The sequence below is a fragment of the Daktulosphaira vitifoliae genome, unplaced genomic scaffold, assembly GCF_025091365.1.
Source record: "Daktulosphaira vitifoliae isolate Bord-2020 unplaced genomic scaffold, ASM2509136v1 Scaffold_4, whole genome shotgun sequence".
NCBI lineage: Eukaryota > Metazoa > Arthropoda > Insecta > Hemiptera > Phylloxeridae > Daktulosphaira > Daktulosphaira vitifoliae.
Window position 1 is genome coordinate 15,233,434 of NW_026099575.1, and position 22,888 is coordinate 15,256,321.

The 22,888-nt window shown below is 28.5% G+C and overlaps 1 protein-coding gene across 3 annotated transcripts; it reads left to right on the forward strand.

The window, feature by feature from the left end:
- The first annotated feature begins 351 nt into the window (after positions 1–351).
- Positions 352–22,353, forward strand: LOC126903800 (serine/threonine-protein phosphatase 2A regulatory subunit B'' subunit beta). Of its 3 annotated transcripts, XM_050682290.1 has the most exons (13): positions 352–636; positions 14,302–15,507; positions 17,518–17,612; positions 17,672–17,801; positions 17,883–17,986; positions 18,054–18,234; positions 18,293–18,536; positions 18,936–19,110; positions 20,427–20,553; positions 21,054–21,218; positions 21,318–21,400; positions 21,533–21,577; positions 21,784–21,919. In XM_050682290.1, the coding sequence occupies exons 2-12, from the start codon at positions 14,404–14,406 to the stop codon at positions 21,552–21,554; spliced, it is 2,430 nt and encodes an 809-aa protein (XP_050538247.1). In that variant the 5' UTR covers positions 352–636; positions 14,302–14,403; the 3' UTR covers positions 21,555–21,577; positions 21,784–21,919. The 3 variants fall into 3 exon arrangements, with proteins under 3 accessions (XP_050538247.1, XP_050538246.1, XP_050538248.1); XM_050682289.1 differs by lacking the exon at positions 21,533–21,577 and having other exon boundaries at positions 21,784–22,353; XM_050682291.1 differs by lacking the exons at positions 352–636; positions 14,302–15,507; positions 21,533–21,577 and adding an exon at positions 15,884–16,361 and having other exon boundaries at positions 21,784–22,343.
- Positions 22,354–22,888: the final 535 nt, after the last annotated feature.

A 22,888-nucleotide genomic window follows, 5' to 3' on the forward strand; every position in this document is an offset into this window, starting at 1 on the left:
CAAGGAGTAGTGCTTTATTATGTTTAAAATCTTTAACGAAATATTAGGATCTCAAGAGATATATTTTTTTAAGCATATCATTCTATATTTTACAATCTAACCTTATAACAAGCAAAACTGACATTAGTTAGTGGAGAGTATGGGCGGGTCAGAAACTTTGATCGTTTCCAATTTCAAAAACGAAATAAAATTTGCAATCTCTAAAATTTTAATTAAAATAGTGTCATTAAAATTATTGTTTGAGTATAAAAATTGCCACCATAGATTTTACCACTCACTGTTTAAATTCATTGGTTCTCAATATTAGACAAGGTTTGAATGGGCGGTGTCGTCGGACGCACCCAGTCATCAATCAAATGTTAGTGTAGTCTGTGGTATTGCATCGTGTTCGGTGTCGGTTCCTGTCGCAGAACATATTACATTCCGGTCAGTATACTTTTAATATTCGTATTGTCGTGTGTACGCTACCGGTTGTGTTTTCAACTTTTCTAATTAATAAAAATCTGTTTTATATTTTTTAAAACAAATATGAAAGTGCAAATTTATTAAATGTGGAAGTGACAATAGCATGATCTTGGAAGCTGGCATAATGATAGATTATGTTAGATTATTTCTCTATGCAGCATCTTACTATCTGTAAGTAAAAATGTTTATCGTAAATAGAATAAATTGTTTAAAACACAAGTTTATTACAATAAAAAAAAGTAGATTGCTTCAAAAATTTATTTAACATATAAAATTTTATGTCGGTGGTCTAGTTACCGATTTTTGCTAAAATTGTCACTTGTTACTAGACCATTGACGTCAAATAAAGTAAATTTAAGTCAGTTCAACTTTTGTTATTTATGATTATCATATTTTTGTATAGATTTTCTTTGACACTATTCTTATATTCTTTATAAAAATATCTTGCATGTCTCCTTTCTCGTAATATATTAATTCTAATTTTATTATGAAGTCACCCTATTATTATTTATATTAAAAACATTTTTTAATATAAATATTCAAAAATTTTATTTAGTACTGATATTTTACTTTGGTTTATTTTATTTTATCTTATAATGGGAAACTTAGTGTTTTTCTGTATACCTAATTACCAATTTATTATTTATACTTATTAATATTATTGAATAGTTGTCTTTCATAATTATAATAATCATTATACATCTTCTTTTTTGTTTGAAATAAAATTACAAATTATTGATTTTTTTTATAGTTTTGAGTCTACTTTAATAAGGCTTTCCTCATGTTTCACTCTTCTGTTATATTCTTTAAAAAATCTGTTATCTATTTAATCTTTTTAAATAATATTCTATTGAAATTGTTAATTTATCTTTGTTAGCATTCATGTATTTACAAAAAACTTAAATTCATTCCATATCCTAATTTGGACAAAATCCAATTTATTATATTTAGAAGTGTAGTGATATAACCAAATATAAACAATTATTCTCTTATACTATATATGACAAGATAAAATAAATTCACACATGTGTTTAAAATATATCTATTTGCCATTATGAAGTTTTTAATTATGAAAATTACAAATTGTAGTATAAATTAACAATTTTTCAACCCTATATATACATGACATGTTAAAATAAGCATTTAGATTAATGTAGCCTATTCTACTTTTAACATTTTAATTTGAATATTTATCTTCATGAGTATTATTATTAAATGATTGATAAAATGTTTAATTGATAATTATGTGTTTTGTCTGATATAATAATGATATAGTATGATATAGTATAATGTTGATAATAAATATTTTATATGACGATCAATGAATATAGAATAAGAATTGATCACTTGTATGTAATATTATTTAAAATTAAAATTATATTTTTGATTTTAGATCAATGAATGATTTACGTAAAATTTGTAGCGAGTAATTTATACACATGTGCAATTTTTAAGTAAAGTTTGTTTGGTTATTATATTATCTATAATACTAAATTATAGTAACATTGAAATAACACAACTCTATTTTTCTTAAGTTAAATAGTACTATGGTTATTTAACTTATGAATTTTATAACTTTTTTTCTTTTGTATATATTTTTAAAAATAAAGAAGTATTCAAGATTCATTTATTTTGAAATCAATCAATTTTCACTATAATGTGTTTCTCAAAAGTGATAATTGTGTAATAATATTTTTCCATTATGTATTTACTTGTGAAATTTCAGGATTCCCTCAATAAATTTTAAGAACACGAAAAGATATAATTTTTATCTTATTGAAATTTTTTGTCATATTTTAGTAATTAAATTCTCAAGTTAGTGGAAAATTCCTAAAAATAAAAAATGTTATTAATAAAAATTATTTTAAGATTAATTAATCATAAAGAACTTGTAATGACCTTCAAGTAAATGAATTGTAAATAAAAATTGTTAATTTGAAGACTGAGATAATTAAAAATATAAAATTATTTACCAATTTGATTTGATTTTTCTTGTAAACGTAATTCAACTATACTCTCTAGATAATATATTTTCAATCTTTAATAGTCTTACATAGTCATACTAGAACATACCATTTATAGAAAAATATGTTATGGAATATTTTTTTATATTTAAATAATTTATTAGTTTAACAAAAATGAATAAAAATTAAAAAAAATGTCCAAATCTTATGAGTAAAAATACTTTAATAAATTATTTCAAAGTTATTCCAAATATATATATTCTATTATTAAAAGTGAATTATAAATTTGTTTTATACATAGAGTAAGAATGCTATTGTAATTGCATCAAAAGTTATAAAAGTTGTCATTTAAATTTGTTCTACATTGTATATGTATTTTCCAAATCTGTGTTAAAAACTAACTATATATTATAATGGTCTTTAGAATTTAGTGTTTTAATTTTCTAGACAATGGAAGTGTTTTCCTTCTGCATATTAGTATATGAATAAAAAAAATGAATATCTGGCCAAACTGATACATTCTATAAAAGTGAATATTTTTGATATAATTATATAGATAAGTTAACCATAAAAATTAATTCTTATTATAATATTTTTGAGATTTTTTTAAATTTCAGTAATATTTTGGATAACTAAGATACTGTTGTAAAATGTAGGTGTATATGTAAAGTGTAGACACAGGTCGAATCTATTAAAATTTAGTGTAGGTAGATGTACTCCATTAAGGTTTAAGCATTATGTGTTTATGTGCTTTATGATCTATTCAAAATCGTTTTTAGTCATATAAACTTAAGGTTCTTAATAAATTGTGTAGGTTTATTCGAACATAACCTAAATAATAGGATATTAAAAGTATTCATTCATGTTAAATTTAATACTACTATCAAAGTATTCAATTGTAAAACTTAATTGATGCTGACTGGAAATGTGCTTCAATTTTTCTTTTATTAAGTGTAATAGTATAAAATGAAAACCATACTCAAATTCACAAAAATGCTTCCTGAATCCAGAAAAAATTTCAATATTTTAAATTTGTGGTAAACATGAAAATTTAATTTTGATAATCATTTTATAGAGAAACTAATGGTTGTGTTGTAGTGTAGTGGATCATTTAGTCGCCTCCTTAGCACTAATGTTCAGCTGCGCTATTTACTTTTGAATTCTGGATGGGTGATCATACAGGAGCTTTAACAGTGTTACACATCTTGTCCTTTAATTGCTCTTTTAGCAATAATGAAATTGTGTTAGGTTGATTTCTTAAAAACTGTCAAATTTTCTTCTTTTAAGAGCTGCTTTTTTATTTTACTTGTTTGTTAAAAAATTTAAATTATTAATTTTTATAACAGATTTATTTATTATAAATATTTTATTTTTTCACATATAAATATAAAAATATGATAGGGTCAATTTCAATTGAATACATTAGTGGTGGTTATAAATTAATTTTAATAGTGCGAAAATATAAAATGGAAAAATCATAGAATAATAGAATTTTCCAAATTAATTTGGTGAAACTCTAATCATATATAAACACCCCTATTTTTTTAAAACATAAAATATACTACAAAATTATATATTTTGCATTTATTTTAAAGCAAAAATGTTTATTATGACTTTATACAAACATTTTAGCAGTCCCATCATTTAATCTGAATATGGCTATTTGAGCACATATGACATTTCTCAATATTTGAAAATAATGTTTAATAAATAATTATGACTTATTTTAAATAGAATATATTTGTTTTTTACAAATATTATGTGGATTTATTTATCTTTAGCACGCTAAATATTCTTTTACTATAATATTTAAAAAAGATGGAAATCCATTTATCCCCTATTTTACTGCCACTTATATACATGCATATATAAAAGCATTTTTCTTATAACTGAAATTTATTACTTCATATTTAATTGGTATGATCAACAGAATCATGAAGCAAAGTTTAAGAAACCAACTGCTAGCTCATTAAAATAAAAATGTTTTGTTTTAATGTTATATAATTTGATCTCTGGGAATTATTACAATTCTTTAAATCGGTAATTGAAATTTAAAAATAAATGATTAGTTATACACATTTGTATGATACTTTATTGTTATAAGACTAAAATTCTTACAATTTTAAAAATCATTAATAGAATAAATACAATGAAAATTAAACAGAAATGTTTGTTTTTTTCTATTAATCACATGTTAATAGTTGTTTAATCTAACACAGATTTTATTTCCAACACTGACAGTTATTTACTGTACATTGGGTTTAATGGGAGAGTTTTTGATCGCCGCATCATGTCATTTACACTGCTATATTTGTGACAGTATCTACTACAGAAATGAAGATTGACGACTATTTAAACGAAGCTCAACAATATTATTATTTATTATATTATATAAAAATCCTTTTATTTAACAGTTTATAAAATGATTAATTCTTGTGTTAGGTGATTTTCTTGGGTTTTTTAATGGAAAAATTAAATAAAAAAATGTATAAAACCTCTGGATTTGCTGTGCCATTTAAATCTTTAATCAGTCACTTAAATAGGGTCACCTCTTCTCATTGGCAAAACTATGTCGTCATAAAACATTTTCTTTTTTTATTATATTGATTCAAATTTTATCATAATAATTTGCATAAAACAATAATTTGCCTGTGAATTTTTAGTCAAGAATTTATTCTTGGAGAGTATTTCCCATATATTGCAAAATTTCCCTGATTTTTATTTCTAAAGATTATGTGTATAAAATAATTTATTTTTAATTTTAGAAAAAAGATTATGATTACGTATCTTTTAATGGACACACAACATATGTATAGGTCTTTAAGTAATTTTAACACTTTTAATTTAAACTTCATTTATTAAAAATTTACTTTCTGTATGATGTAATTCGTAATTATAGAATTTTCCATTTTATTAGCTAAAATTTACATTGCTTATGATATTTAAAAAAAATCACATAGAAGCTGCGGCGTTTTAATTATTTGTTTAAAACGTATTTCATTGATATGAATAATAAATTATTAAGTCTTAAAATTTCCCAATTTCAGTTTTTTAATAAAAACAGAACAACTTTATCTTTATGATTTATAATTATTAAAGTTCGGGACCCATGGGTGTCTCGAAAGTGATCCAAACAATTTTTAAAAAAATTCCTCAAAGTCCCGAACCCTAATTATATATTAGTACACTTCATGGATTAATTTTTAATTAAATTTGATTATTCATTTTTTTATTATTACTCGCGCCTATTATCTCATAGATGTAAACTACAGTTTTTTCTGTAGACACAGCATAAGGTATATCTATTCTAATTAGAAAACGAATTACCTATAATTAGTGACATACTGTACGTTTTGTGCATGTATATTTATTTCGGTTGGTGAAAATATGATGTTTTTAGTTTAAAAATTACGTCATGTCACTCTCAATTTTGTTAATTTTTAGTTTTTTTCTTCGTCTCTCCAGAACACGGTTTCGGTAACACAACACATTTCTGGTTGCAAACGTTTGATGTTTTAATTTGGAATTTTGCACAGTGGTTTTCTTATGTATTAAGTATTGAAAAATTTGGACGTATACGTTCCCTACGATCGCCATATTAAATTATCTCCATGTGATAGTACAAAGTAACATCAACATGTAAACACGACGAAAATATTCTTGCACNCACGTATACGTTCTCTACGATCGCCATATTAAATTATCTCCATGTGATAGTACAAAGTAACATCAACATGTAAACACGACGAAAATATTCTTGCACTTATGTATATTACCTAGTTGTGTCCCGAATATCGTCTTCCTATGGACTAATGTGACTAACCTCGCCGGGATCTGTTGTCAATGACCGGTATAACGGTGTATATACATACGTGTATAACATGCCTAATAACCGCGTTCCTACCGTTCTTTTGGGAGAATCGCCTGTTTTCGTGTATAGGAAATAAATTCATGTACTTTGTACATGTACAAATAAATATTTGTTTGGTTAAAAAACCGCAAGGGTCAATATTTAAACAACGGCGTGCTTATGATATCTTTTCTAACGCATTTCATTACAATCTACACATGGCATAGTGCCAAATGTTAAAGCTAACGAACACATGGAACTATTGTAGAATACTTTTAAATCTCAAAATATTCCACTCGACACACACCCTAGTCTGTGTATAATTCATCAGCCGACAAATAGGCGACCGCGTTAAAAATAATTGTTTATTAACGACTTACTATTGTATTATTATTGTTTTTAATGCGAGTACTACATTTATGTACGTCTGAGCGATAGGAAGATGTCCAAATTAACCACAAACGTTTCCGTCGGGATCAATTAGACTCGGTAAACCTTAATTACTAGTATTAATATTACTATTTACATGTAAAGCAATATTAATTAATTAACATATATAGTACTGTTATTCAATGAAATGATTATGACATATGCAATTACTCATAAAGTACTCCGACTTGGTACAGTTTTCTTGGAAATAACGTTCATGCTTTGTAAAATATTTGGCTAACAAATATTATTCAATGTGAAACGGTACAATCGTTTATAATTTCTAAAATAAATATTTTCCTTTTACAATGAATAGCATGTCAATTATAATTGAATACAGTTGCATTTAAATCTAATGTAATATGTTAATATAATAAAGAAAGCAGAGGCTTTTTGACTAAGATTTTATTTTGGAAGTCGGGCACTAGAAACATTTACACTGTCCTTACCAAACATAAAAAAAATTTTTATCTTCATGAAATAATTATTTTCGTCGTGGATGTCTATCACCCTCATTTTTTCCTCGATTACGTCTTTTGAAAAAATATGATCACTGCAGTACTCTATCCTCTTCTCGTTACTTAGTAGAGAATAAAATTTATAAGAACTATCGTGTAACTTATAAAAGTTTTATTTATAGTGAGTATTAGTTATTCGATGATTTTCTGATATCCTTTGATAATGTTCTTCGACGTTTGAACGACTCGCATTTTTTCCTGAGCTAACAATGGAGCAGGCGATGTACATACGCGATAAATTTATCACATGATCCTGGACAGTGTCCAAATTGAAAAAACTTTTGAATCGGCGACTGTGTTCATTATGCCGGTAAAGACTTTTAATTGTTAGTTTTATGTTAAATGCTACCACATGTCAACCATTCGAACTTGACCGTCTCGTGTTGGATAAAAATTATATTTTTACACTTAAATTTACGAATAGGAATTTCGTAGTATTATACAATTTAGTTAATAGAATAATTGATTTATTCAAATTGTGTTAATGTTTGTTGTCTTAATTAATCATTTTAGTACTATATATTATGTTTCATTAAACCTGATATGATCAATAAAACACATGTAAAATATTTTTGTTTTCTTTAAGTTGAGAAATGACACATAAAAATTTATTAATTTTTAAAATGCTATAATATTTACACACGAAAAATAACTACAAATCTGCAAAATAATACATTTTATTTTACTGTGATTTTCTACATACATTTTAATTTTTCAAATATTTATTGTATTATAAATATTATTTCTAATTATAATAATATACTTAGTAAAAGGTAATTATATTTAACATTTTCCTTAAATAATGTAGACTTATAGAAGAGTTCATTCCCCTAGTTTAAAACACCGTGAACTATGTATTGCAGAGTATACAAATATGTTAAGTTTTTATAATTGACGCCATCTTTACTGCTTCTAAATCCTTGCGTTTTTTTAAGTCGATATATGTTAACGATATTATTTTTTTATAGGCCCACTTTATATAGCGGCCGCAAAATGTAACTTTGCACAATCAGCAGCTAGATAATTTTTAAACTGAAATAATATCAACTAATAACAATTACCTGATTGTTTACTGAAATATGTGGGAGTAAAATTTCACATACGAGCTAACTGCTGATGAAAACAGTTTTGTATTATGAAATGAAAACTTTCGTTATTTTTAAGATGAATGTATTTCAATGAAATTTATTTTTCGTAATATTCCACGATAGGTACAGAGAAAAAAACTACTAGGCTCAAAGTCCTCTGGACGTGTTAAAAAATCAAATGGTTCATTCCCATTCATCCCTGTACGGACACTACCCGTACTATCTAATACATTACGTAATTTGTACTTGTTTTTGACCTCCTGTGTACTTTTTATTGCCATTACGTTGTTAATTCATTATTCATTTCGTTAATTTTATTGACAATTCAGTGGTGTCGTGATGAGGGCAACGATCTGATGTTATCGCCCGTCGACGTGGTGGTGTTCGCCTAAGCTCGCTGGAAATTTGGCGGCGACCGCACGTGTGTGTTTATAACGGAGACCTATGACTATTTCAAGCGACAGAAAAGGCGGCTCTCCCCATCGTCTACCAGCCAGTAGTCGTTTGACTACTCTAATAATAATTTATACAATAATAACATAGTTAATAAAATATAAAACAGCGGTCAACTAGTATATATGTGTTGAATTTGAATTTTTAAGCAAACGGTATTTATGCCGCCCAACAGTGTTGTGGTGCGCGATTATCAGGATTATTGTTTTTGAGTGAGTTTGAGTGAGACAAGCTGTTGAAAGGCCTTTACAGAATAATAGCGACAAGAAGTGATATACAAGTACGAATATCATTTTAATAATATAATTATGTCAAAGCGAAATCCGAGTCTAAGAATACCTGACCATATTTGACGACTGGCTGACCTCCCCCTCTATTTTGTAATAAATCTTTTAAGTGATATGGTTATGCGCATATTTCGTATAAAACGTTTGTTCGTTCAATATCACATTAATACAATTTGAGTTGTAAGATGTTGACAAGTTGAAAGTATCTAAACAAGATAATTTCAACTCTTAAGTAATACAAGTAAATTATATAAATACATATTATTTTATGTATTTACGATGTGTTCTATAAATTTCCATTTATATTTATTTCTGAGAAATTTTTGTACTATTATTATTTTTATTATTGTTATTTACAATAGTATGTTGTTATTTTTACAATGTCACTATTATGAACAATAATCAATTAAGTTATATTTATAGAATAGCAAAATTGATTCAACGATATGTATTCTAATTAGTCTGTAGAATTGATTTAAGGGCTAAAACTAAAGAATTGCCATATTAACGAGATATAAAATTATTTCCCCGTGAAGTATAGTAAAAAATAGTTCCTCTGAAAAATAAAATTTTACTTGTACATCAGTAACTTTTTCATGTGGTTATGAATTTAAGTCGTTAGGTATTATTAGATCTAAATTGATATATTTCTAACTTTCAATAAGCGTTTGTAAAAATTTACTTAATTTTCGAGTGTTTATTTTGACAAAGACAAGTTTTTTTAAGATATATGTATGTATAAATAAATAAATTCAAGAAACAGTTTTCCTGAATTAAATCTCATTAAAAGAGGAAACAAAACTTTAAAACTAAACCTAAAAATTTGTTTAAGATTATAATTTCCTTTAAAACCAATAAATTTTTATGTTTATTTTCTTTATTTAAAAATCTAAATTTATTAATTATACGGTCAGAGTACAAAATTTGTTGTAAAAATAAAAGACATATTAATTTACTGGTTTTCTTTGATAGGTTGTGGTTTTTATTTTTAATTTTCAATATTTTCATATCTTAAAAATGTTTATTTGCCCATTTAATAAATATTTGATCACTGTAGTATAGGATAAATAGAAAGCAATATAAATTGAATTTTTTATTTATTATTAATATTCATACAATTTTATGTCATCTTAGTTCCTCGCTTATTATTAGCATAAAATAATATTTTGTAATCCAGTAAAAGTTGTATATCTTGAAATTTACATTGATTTAAATAATTATATTTATATAATAAGATTATTTTACGATTATATAAAATCTGTTATTAAGTATACAATTTATTTATTAGATAAATTCATTAGAGAATTCATCGTATTCTTATTTAAACACACCCCGTGTGTTTTACGGTTTGTGTGACAAACCGTAAACTTGGCTTAATTTTTTTATCAAATTACTATGTAACATTATTTTTTTCGTTGTGATTTTACTCTTAAATTAAGTCTATGTTTCTTAGCAAGTTATAAAATGTAAATACACATCACGTTAACTTGATTCATTAAATGAACATTTACTGATTTAACTCATACAGTTAAAAAATTACTTATGCTCATTTGTTCAACTGAAAGACTGGTACGTTAGAATTCTTTTAACTTAAACGTCATAAAAGTATTAATCCTCGTACTTCCTGATGTGTACTTAAAAATAGCATTGTTTGATTCTTTAAAGTATGTAAAGAGAACTCATTACTTCTTTCATTATATTTGAAATTAGATACCACCATACGTTTAACTAAAAAAAACTTTTCAACTATAAATTTCCTTGTTTTCGACTTTTTGAAAGACTAATGACTCTCTTTCATTAGTTTTATGTTGGAAAACGGAAACGATCTACGCATTTCGGTATTTGTCCTCATTATACTACTACTTGCGTATGGATTTGTCGTGTATAGCACATGCCATGTGTGAAAATAATCAACGATATATGAATATAAACGCGGAACACAATCTTTCATCGATGCCTTCGATATATATATATAGGACATGACCTTTATTTTCTTTGCGTTACGTTTTAAAATGATTACAACTGATGTTATCATGTTGAGATAGACCTTCGCAGTGTTAGTATTTCTGTTCATAAATTATTGTTGATCAATTAGAAATTTATATTGTTTTAATTCATCAAAACCACAAAAATTTTTTTTTTATTTTGTAAGAAATGTTCATTATTATGGTATTGTTTGACTTTGTATTTAAAACGCTACAAGAGCAGGGTTTACCGAACTTAGTGGGGTAACGAACTTTATACCTTAATTCAATAAAAACAGTACCTCCGATCAGACTGAAAAGTCTGGAAATCTAATTCTTGACGTTTCAATTATCTTCTTCACATATTATTGCGGTGTCTTGGCATTTGTTAAGTCTAAAAATAATCGTTTAATCATCGTTTTACTTACGACGCGATTCGCTTCTTTTTTTTTCTTGCATAGACTTGTCTATAATGCAACAATATATGACAACGAGTATAATTAGATTACTAATCTTATACCATGTGAGAGTTGATCCTAAAAGAAAAGGTGCCATTATACTTTGGTAAAGACTACTGTGCGTATGAAGTGAATATGGGCACATGATTTAACTATGATCCGTGTTAAAAAGTTCCAGTGTGGGATTATAACGTCCACCCTCTTAAAGAATTAAATATTCTCCTAAAAAGTCTTTTGAGTTATGGTGATTTTATTACTTAAATGACCAAGCCCAGATTAACACATTGTTAGTTCCGAGGTCCAAAATTTAATGGGACACATTTATTACAGACGTCGTATAATTTTCATATGTGTATGTTATGCTTTAGTAAAGAATTCTGAAGTCCTAAATGTCAAGGCCCTGGGATCATGACCGTCTTTGTTCCTCCTAATCCAGACTTTAAAATAACTAAGTCTGGAAAATCTTGAAAAGTTAGATATTTTAATAATTTGACCAGGATTTTTTTTAAATTGACATATTTAAATTTATATATTTAGACAATGTTTTAATATATAACCAAATTATATCAAAATTAATAGGGCAGGGCTTTATTTATACAAATCACTTCATAAATCTATTTTTACATCTCTGGGCTAGTAGGGGATTGATAAAAAGGTGTTTTTGAAGTCCAATGCCACTTATTTCCAAAGTTCCAAAGTTTAGTAAACAAAAAATGATAAAAATAATGAGGATGAATGGCTTTTTGATTACAATCTCGACGTTACTGAATATCTTAAGCANTTTAATGAAATCACACGGTCCCTACTCAAATAATAGATTCTTCTTAAGCCATGTACGATTTTTTTTTCAATTTAGTGGATAATCATGAAAAAGTTATGGAGCATAAAAAATTTAAATTTGTAGATACGTATATTATTTAACATCAATTTGTTCCAGCCATTTGATTTAGTTTTATAATTTCATTACGTGTTGTATATGTAATAGTCGTAGAGTAAAATTACCCTATTGAAATGTTTAACATGATTCATATTAAATCGTGTTCAAACTTCACACAGACCCGACTCAACGATTAACTGAAACATGGGTATAGTTGAATGGCTTTTTGATTACAATCTCGACGTTACTGGATATCTTAAGCAGATCTTGTTTAATTTGGAGTATCATTTATCACATCGATATCAAAATAGTCGACCACATTTATTTATTAAATTTTAAACGGACCAGGCCCAANTGAATGGCTTTTTGATTACAATCTCGACGTTACTGAATATCTTAAGCAGATCTTGTCTAATTTGGAGTATCATTTATCACATCGATATCAAAATAGTCGACCACATTTATTTATTAAATTTTAAACGGACCAGGCCCAATAACAACGTCCTATAATACAATAGTTCGTAGAAAATTATAAATTTACAAAAATTAAATGAAAATAATACACAATATAATAATACTTATAGCTATGTGTTACATAGAATAGAACTACAATAAATTTTAAACAAGTTAAAGTTTGGTGATAGAAACAGATCTATTTTTAATTCATTTATAGTTTTCATTATTCTGTTAAGATGGGTGTTGCTTGCATAATTAGTTACTTCTGTGTTTGAAATAAAATGTATTTTTAGACCGGGTATTACGAGTAGGGGTGTGGAAAGAGAAACAACATAAAAAAAAATAGGGCAGTAAAAANTTTAAAATAAAATGTATTTTTAGACCGGGTATTACGAGTAGGGGTGTGGAAAGAGAAACAACATAAAAAAAAATAGGGCAGTAAAAACTGCCTGCGAATAGCTAGAGTATACATCTAAACGTAAACGACGTTCTTCAAGAGTTTCGAGGGATAGAAACGTTAGAAGTGGAAGGTAAGAGGAATGAGGTTCCCTGGGTATGGTACATTTAAGTGAGAGGAAACGTAAAAATTTTTGTTGGATTTACTGATATGGTTGACCATTATATATAATTTTAATTTAAGTCGCATAATGCTTTAAATTCATTAGAGATTAAACCACAAAAGCCGTACGCGATATTTTTTTATTTTTATATTTTAGTTTAGAATCAATTTCATAATGTAATGTATGTACAGTAATGTTTTCGGTTTATCTAAACTAGAGTATAAAATTCAGTATGACTGTGGGTCGTATGCACATGAGACCGAATAAAAACTGCCATAGCAGTATCTATATATAGATCAACACACTGTGATGTCAGTTGTCGGAGTCAAACCACCGAACAACTCGGTGACAGTCCGTTTCATACGCGATTGCCGCACCAGTTTCAGCGCTGTCCCTTTCTAAAACACGAATTATATTTATTCATTGACGTCCTACACCCATCCCATCCGATACTGTTATTATACGCACGAAATTATAAAAAATAGTTCTTCCGCCCGAACACTGCGGTCTTGTTATTACACAGTGGATTTACGGTCTGCTAGTAATTACTTTAATACGTTTTTGAAGTTTGCGAAAAATCCAACGAAACGCTACACACCTCTTTGGACATTGCCACTATGACAACGCCCTTTTGTCGTTTATTTTCCTCGGTGCACGCCATCTCATATTCTCATCTTACAATATCTAACCGCCCTAATTTTACACCAATAACTTGAATGCAGTTTTAAATTTATGATTCGACCAAGATTTGCTATCGATCATATTATTGGGGTAACAAGAATGTTATTGTGTTGATTTTCACACCCGGATCTGTTTCAAGTCCCATGGCAACGAATCGACATCACGTTTTAGCGTCGTGTACGCTACTGTGCTAGTCCGTTTTGGAATATTCCTGCCAATATTAAAAAAAAATTTGTTTTTTTGCATTTCAGGTGCAGTGTATCTCAATGAGAAATCGTTAATACATTTCAAACGGCACCATCGCTAATTGGCGAGTGCTGTAATGATTGTGGCCTAGCGTGAGGTTCGGTGCGATGACCACCACGGCAAACCATCGTTCCTCTGGTAATATGGCGCCTGAACCGGAGGAAGACATAGCGGCCATCGCCAAACAAATATCCGATCACGCGGAAGCCATCTATCAAACGTGGAAAGCTCGAGGCCTGGCGCCCAACGAGATCTTGACATGCCGTCGTGGAGACACTTCTGCTGCCGATAAGTTCGGCTCTGTACTCACTCCATTACAACCAAAGCAATCGGCGATCGCGGGAGAAACCACTCGGGAGTTATTAGCCGACCCTCATACCAACAGTCTGGAGCGCTTAGTGAACAAATTCGTGGTCGAGGACAAAGCGCGGATAGCCGCTAGGCAATCCCGTTCTTTATCGCCAAAACCTTTCGCTTCTTCTATTCAATACGCACTGCAAAAATTCGAACAAAAAGCGTCAAGTCCCGATCCTGTAGTGAAACCCAGTGGCGCAGTAAAAAGGTATGGAAAGTCGACGGTGACGAGTAAAAATTTTCCAGATGATTTCACTCCGGCTGTTAAGACGTGCGCTCCGTCCGTAACGCAAACCGATCACGCCACACCGTCTTGGCTGTATCGCAATCGTCAGCAAAAGACCAATAAAGAAAACGACGTAAGCCAATCAGTCCAACCGACCCCACCGGTAGGTGCCGAATCGAAGAATTCTAAATTTATGGACGAAGTAGCCAAAGAAGAACAACGGTTGATAGACGCGCTAAAAAATGGATCCGTCATAGAGAACAACTGCAGGAAATTGGAAAAGCCGGCCGTACCTAGCAAAGAAGGTATACTGCGGGCCGGCTACGATGCCGGCGGTCGCGTGAAGCCAGAATTCCTGATAGGACTGTCCGCTCTAAGTTCGGCCCGGAGGAACCAACATGCTCATAGACAACAGGAGCAAGTGCCGCATCCCGAGCTCACTGATCACCAACGAGCAAATATCCGATCCAACCACCAGTCGAATCCTGTCCGGCCGTTTTTAACACGTGGATCCGTCGCTGAGCGCGTGCTCATCTTCGAGAAGTGTCCCACCGAATTGATGAAGAACTCCTCGGGCACCACTGCGCAATCTTGGAAGAATATCGGCTCAGACGTGCACAGCAAGATTCAGGTGAGTTTGCGCGTGAGCGTTTCTACTAGTGCGTACGTTTTACGTGTCATTGTAAATCGTACGTGTGGCGAACAATAAATTGCTGATTTAGGTGTGAGTAATTCATCATAGACCATACATAGTATTACTTTGAGGATGCATTTTTCCACCCACGCGCGTGTTAGCAATTCAACCGAGTCTAGGAGAACTGTTCGAGCACAAGTGGGTTCTTATCGACGAACTAGGGATGTGGGGGCGCGGGAAGGGGAATGTTGCAAGTCAGGTTTTTTTTTTTTCTGGCAAAGTCATAAGTGAATGTGTTCTGACCGCTGGGTCAACATGTGTTCGAGTTAAATAATAACAACAACAGCGGCTGCTGCTGCTGCTGTACCACCAGTCTAACGTGTTAACGCATCGCGACCGGTGGCCTTCGCCGCGTGAAAAGTTGTCCGGACAAGCACAGTAATTAATTTGTTTCTTCGGTTTGTCGTACGGCCGCGGTCGTAACACGGTTTTGTCAATGCGTGCAAAATTCAATTCATAAATTCGCGTTGTCTAATTGTTGACTAAGGTCGTCGCAGTTTCACGTTAGTCCCGGCCCGCGTGCTTGTTTGCCATTTTAGTGAAACTTTGTGATGCGTTGTGTCGAGTCCTTGATGACGTGCCGCGTCGTCCGTTCTTTTTGCCGTGCTCCATAAATCCCAGTCGTCCCGTAACATGTACGTTATGCTGAAATGGTCACGAGCGTACGGTCCTGGTGCTACGCCTGTCAAATATTAGTGTTGCAAAATAATAATAACAACGTCGAAGACAACCACAAACCCAAGTTTCCGTATAAACCTTGGAAACAAAGGTTACCGAGATCTTACAACAAGGTTTGTACTTGTGTTCTAAATATGTGTTCCTTTCTCCACGGGGAATGTGTCCGAACATCCCTTTGTTTTTGATTGACAATTTTATTTGACGCGTTTTACTTGACAAAATTAGTGTTCTGTGCGCTGGATTTTCGACACGACCTGTGCATATGTTTGCAAGGTGCGATGATGTAATTTTGCTTATTTCATGGTCGATCGGCATAGCAATAGATTTGAATGGGCAATGAAATCATTGGCTCATAAGTACTGTTTTCCTTAACTGATGAGAGCGTTTAATGTTTTATGTAAAAATATTTATTAAAGGAACCTGTATTTTCAATTATTTTAGGTTACGCGAATCGTTTTAAATTAATTTTTATTTTTACAAGCAAGATTTATGCTGAAACGGATTTCACTAAAATTTATGTACTGTCTTAAAAGTTGTTCTGTTGCTTTGTTGGGTTTTTAACGGCACTCCTTTCCTGTTGACATCGTTTTATTTTATTGACCAACAGATAAATCGCCACTCATACTGTAACAGCGCCTATCTCGTAAACTGTCCAAATGAGATTTTTGTCATTAATGATATAATTAGTGTTTCTGAACATTTTTTATTGCACCTTTTTTTTTTGTAAGACTCGTAGTTTGATTGTGTGTTATAAAAGTAAAATCACCTTTTGTATTAAAACATGTGTAATTCAAATTTGTTTTTATTTTTATTATCCTGAAAACCTGCAAAAATTGAGATACGCGCTGTTGCAATATAAACGAATAAATGTATTACGGTTGTTTTAGTGTTAAAATACTAATAAAAAAAAATAATAATGTAAATAAGAAAATCATTCTAGGAAATAACATTGACGACTGGGGATCTCTATACGTCACTTATTAGTATGAATTGATAGTATAAAACCTTCCAAAATTGTTTGATGTGCATTAAATTTTTTTTTTTTTAAATCAAATGATGTTTACGTCTTAAGTGGAATTAGCAATGTCGAGGAGCGGTTGTAGAATATTGTGTTGGCGTTTTCCTCATGTTTGAAATTTTATTGGATGTATAATTAATTGAACTGGGGAAACATTTTAATGCTACACGATTTTTAAATTACTACTGAAAAGAGTAGTTTTTATATATATGAATAACGTTTTTACCAGTTGTTATATTGTATTATTTTAGAACTACTCGAAAGAAACTCGTAAACCAGGAGCACCACCGCCTCACACAACACTACAGAGGCATACAAAAGCTAATCGAAATGTGTTCATCCCTAGGTACGTTAATAACATTTCTTTTTTAAGTTATTTTAATATTATCAACTCGTTTTTCTCAGATTTTATTATCCGTTTGGAAAACCTGAAAGTCAACAACAATGGGATAGTATTGCCAAAACCATTACTGAATTTTTTCAATCATTGCCAAATTCACAAGCTGCTAAACATCATTTTGGTCAAATAGCTAAGGTTTTATTAATTTCATGAATCATTAACCATTTTAACTGTATATTAAAGTTTATATTTAATAATCATTAATTAATATTACAGTTGTGCAGTTGCCCACTTTACTGGAAACATCCATTATTCTTCGCTTGTGGTGGTGATGTATCTATTACCATTGATTTGAATAGTTTTTTGAATTTTTGGAAAGAGTAATACTATTTATGAATGATTTTTTAATACTAAAGTTAAATTATTAAACAATTATTGACTTTATAGAGTTTGGTCTACGTGTCATGATTTGTCTTCAAAATTTATTCGTATTTTATCAAGAAACCCCAAAAAACAAACCTTATCTCCAGAAAACTTCATCGTTCTAGTCCAAGACGTAGTAGATTCTCATCCAGGATTGACATTTTTGAAAACTGCACCTGAATTTCATTCCAGATATGTACATACGGTTAGTGTAAACTTTCTAATGATAAAACAATGTATTGATGTTTTTTTATATGTTTTAGGTAATATCAAGAATATTCTATAATGTTAATACGTCTTGGAGTGGTGAACTGAGTTTATCAGAAATTAGAAGATCTGATCTTATTAGAGTTATTGATTTATTAGAAAAAGAAGAAGACATTAACCAAGTGACAGCTTACTTTAGTTATGAACATTTTTATGTAATTTATTGCAAATTTTGGGAACTAGATCGTGATCACGATTTGTTTATTAGTAAAACTGATTTGGCCAGGCATAGTGATCATGGTATAAATTATATATATGCATGTTTATATATTAGATAATATTTATAATTAGTTATTGATAGAATGTTAATATTATTCATCTTAAATAGTTAACTTTAAAGGAAGTCAAGTTTAAAAAATGAATCCAAAATAACCTTTCACTTTTTAAGTTTTTTTAAGAAACAAATATTTTATACATATGTACATGAAGTTTGTTATCTAAGTTTTAGTTAAAAGTGGAAAGTTATTTTTGATTCATTATTATTCACTTAGTATGCTTTATAATCTTAAATAAATAACAATTCATATGTCAATATTCTAAGAAAATTATTGATATTATAATGTAATATAGTTTATTAAAAACAATTTTTAAGTAATACTCGCAAATATAAATAAAAATTGCCTTGAAATTTATTTTTAGCTCTTTCCACTCGTATAATAGATAGAATATTTTCTGGAACTGTTACCAAAAGGAAACAAAAAAATTGTGTAAATAATAATTATATTGAAGAAAAAATGAGTTATACAGAATTTGTATGGTTCCTTATGGCTGAAGAAGACAAACGTCACCCAAGAGCTATTGAATATTGGTTTAGGTAAAATTAAAATATATTTATTTGGTTTTTTCTTGTACTGTTTTTAAGAATTTCATTTAAGAAAGGTTATGAAATAATTTATTGATTTTACAACATTTAGATATATGTGTTATAACATTATTTCTATTAAAAAACTTTTTACCTAAGTGATGATTAAATAACTAAAATGCCTTATTTATTTTTAAGAATAATTTTAATAAGTGTGGTAACAAAGATCATTAGATTCATTAGACTTGCTTGTCTTTATTAGAAAATAAGTATTTATGAAAAAATAATTTTACTAGCAAATAAGAATATATTCTATATAAAAGTAAAAGAAATAGTAGTTATCATACATTAAATATATAAATTATTAATCTAAAAAGCTGCGAGAAGATATCTCGTGGAATAAGGGACTAGTAGATTTAATTAGTGAGAAAGAGTTATTGGAAGCTATGGCATCAATGAAAAAGAATAAAGAAGTGGGGCCATATGAAGTGGCAGTAAAAGTATGGAAAATATTAGTTGTTAGTTATTAGGTGTTGGCATAAGGTGGTTGAAGGAACTTTTAAATAAAATCTTATTAGAATGAACAATTCCAAATGAATGGAGGAATAGTATTGTAGTTCAGATATTTAAAGGTAAAAGTGACATACCGGAGTGTGAAATTTATAGAGGCATAAAGCTTATGAGTTATAGTATGAAAAATTGAGAAAAGGTAATAAATAAGAGAATAAGAAATGAGACATCGGTATCAAAAAATCAGTTTGGATTTATGCCTGATAAGTCAACAATGGAGCTAGTATTTTGTGTGAGGCAACTAATAGAAAAGTTTAGGGAAAAGAAGAAAAAGCTGTGTATGGTATTTATGGATTTAAAAAAAGCGTATGATAGAGTACCGATAGAAGTTTTAAAGTGGGCATTAATGAGAAGAGGAATCGGAAGCTGTAAGAACAGTTATAGAAATTAATGTAGAAAGAAGAAGAGGTAAAGGAAGACCAATAAAGAGATGGAGGGATGCTTTTGAATGCGATATGGGGACAGCTGATGTGAGCGTAGAGGATGTGAGAGATTGTTTCAAGTGGAAGTTTAGGATAAGGATAGCCGACCCTAAGTAGATGGGATTATGGCGAGGAAAAATAAGAAGTCTAAGAAGCCTATTTATGGAAAGGTTGTGTCTCTTAAGCCTGAATTGTCTGATTAAGATAGGATTTGTTATCCCATTGTTTCAAAAACCATTACTAGTGTTGTCTTTGAATTTATCTAAATAATCAATTATTAATAAATTATATTTATTATACATACATTGATTTAATTTACTACTATTTGTTTTGCAGATGTATGGACATAGATGGAGATGGTTATTTGTCTATGTATGAACTTGAATATTTTTATGATGAACAATTACAGAGAATGGAAAGCATAGGAATAGAATGTCTACCTTTTGAAGATTGCCTATGTCAGGTATTAATTACACTTGACTTATTACTCAATATTTATCAGTATCAATGAAGTAGGGACTAAGCAAAAAGAGAGTATCATAAGAAAAAAATAATTTCCTATTTATACCACCTTACTAGACATTTTTGAAATTTTATTTTATTTTTCACTTAATAATAAAAAAGTATGCATTGTTTAATCAATATTACATATGATTTGAGACATATTTTTAAAAGAATTCATTTTTTGTTTAATTATTGGTGGTATCTTAAACTTTTTATAATATTAACTTTAATTTATTGGAATTATTGACTTGTGAAATCTTAACGTTTTTTTAAATAAACAATTTTTTAGAATACATATATATTTCCTATAACTTAATTTGCTTCGACTTCCCTTATGTATACAAATTTTGCTACATTTATAAGTAATAATTACTGAATTTATTTTTATTATAAAAAAAACTATTTTTTAAAAAATTAAACTTTTTTCATGATTTACTATATCTTTTGTATTATTTTTAGATGCTTGATATGATAAAGCCAAAATACCCTGGTAAAATATCACTAGCAGATCTCAAATCTTGTAAAATGACACCAATATTTTTTGACACATTCTTTAATCTTGAAAAATATCTTGATCATGAACAAAGAGATCCATTTGCTTCACAACGTGATAATGAAAATGAAGTTAGTAAAATATCATTATGTTTTATCAAAAACAAATGATAATCATATTATATCATATAACTATTTAAACTATTTTATAATAATTTTCTCTTTTTTCAGTTGTCTGACTGGGATAAATATGCTGCAGAAGAATATGAAATGTTAGTGGCTGAAGAAAGTGGTAATGATGCTCCTGAAGAAATGTAAGTATTTTAACATTGTTTCACTTACGTTCTATTTAAAGTTTTTTTTTTTTTTGATAAATTAGAAATTAATATACTTAATTATAAGAAATAAATTTATGAAAAAAAAAAAAACTAATAATATTATTACAGAGTAACAGATGAAGATGTTTGAAAAGGCAAAATTAAACGACAGTGGTAAGTTTTTCTGTCGTGATGTTCTTGCCAATTGATTTGCACAGTATTATCCTGTATTTTAATATACCAATATTTTTTTTTAAGCTTATTTAATATCAAATTTAGTCACTGTAGTGCTGAAAATAACACAGTAGCATTTTTTGAATTTTTTTCTGTGTATATTTTTTTAAACTAATCATATTAAATTATTAACTTTTAATTTATAGTAATGGAGCTGATATTGAAGATATTCTTTCGCCTAATTTGGATGATGTTCTAAAATCATGTACATTCTCCAATATCTCAAATCAACCAAAAGTTTTAGTCACTGACTTTTCTTCACCTTATAATGTGTATGATGAAAATGATTCTTCAGATTATGCTGGTGATAGTGATGATGATGTGTAATTAATGTTTACTGCAGTTTTAATTTTTTGTTAAAAATAAAACAATTGATTACTATTAACTATGTAATTGCATGATCTAATTTAAGATATAATTTTATACCAAAGAAATTAGTTGCTCATATTTTCCTCCTGCTTAATTTTTTATTCTCTCTACTTAACACTTTTAAAAACTTTAATTTTGTGTATTTGTTAAATATTTAATATATTATAATGTGTGTTTTGTTAACAGACATCAGTCTAAGGTAATTATTATATTGTTTATTATGAATGCTTGTTGTTATTTTTTAAATATGGTAAGAATTTTAACTAGCTGAACAACGTCATTTACCAATTTTTAATTTTTTATGTATAATTTATATATATATATATATATGTATGGAAATTTTATATATAAATGAGAAATTTTATTTTATTTAGTTAAATTAATGTTAAATAATAAGTATTTTCTTTATAAAAATAATTACAGAGTATAAACATTTGAAAATTGTCAAAAACATTTATTCAATGTTATTTTAATTATTTTGATATTGTTTTAAGTGTTGTTGTGTCCTTTTTTTTTTTTTGTTTACAAAAATATTAACATAGTCTAGTCTAAAATATGAACAGTATAATTGTATATTATATTTAACCTAATTTCTCTTTTTTGTGTATATAAATGTAGCCTATTATATTGATAATAAAAATTATGATGTTGAAAAAAATTGTCTTTTAATGAACGTTATCATAAAATGAATCAAATAAAAGTTAAAACACATATTTGAAAAAAATTGTTTACAGAAAACAAAACATTAATTTTTACATAGTTTGAATTTTAAAATAATGACAACTATAAAGACTGTCTATTATGCTTACTTTTGCTTATTTCAACACATTTAATGAATTTATTGTTAAAAATATTATGTAAGTTAACTATATCGTCTATTTT

Excerpts from the sequence above, each read along its gene's own strand:
- LOC126903800 (XM_050682289.1), top strand. The coding sequence starts at position 14,404 with ATGACCACCACGGCAAACCATCGTTCCTCTGGTAATATGGCGCCTGAA. Across the intron at positions 20,554-21,053 it reads TTGAAGATTGCCTATGTCAG|ATGCTTGATATGATAAAGCC; the intron begins GTATTAATTACA and ends TATTATTTTTAG. Across the intron at positions 21,219-21,317 it reads AACGTGATAATGAAAATGAA|TTGTCTGACTGGGATAAATA; the intron begins GTTAGTAAAATA and ends CTCTTTTTTCAG.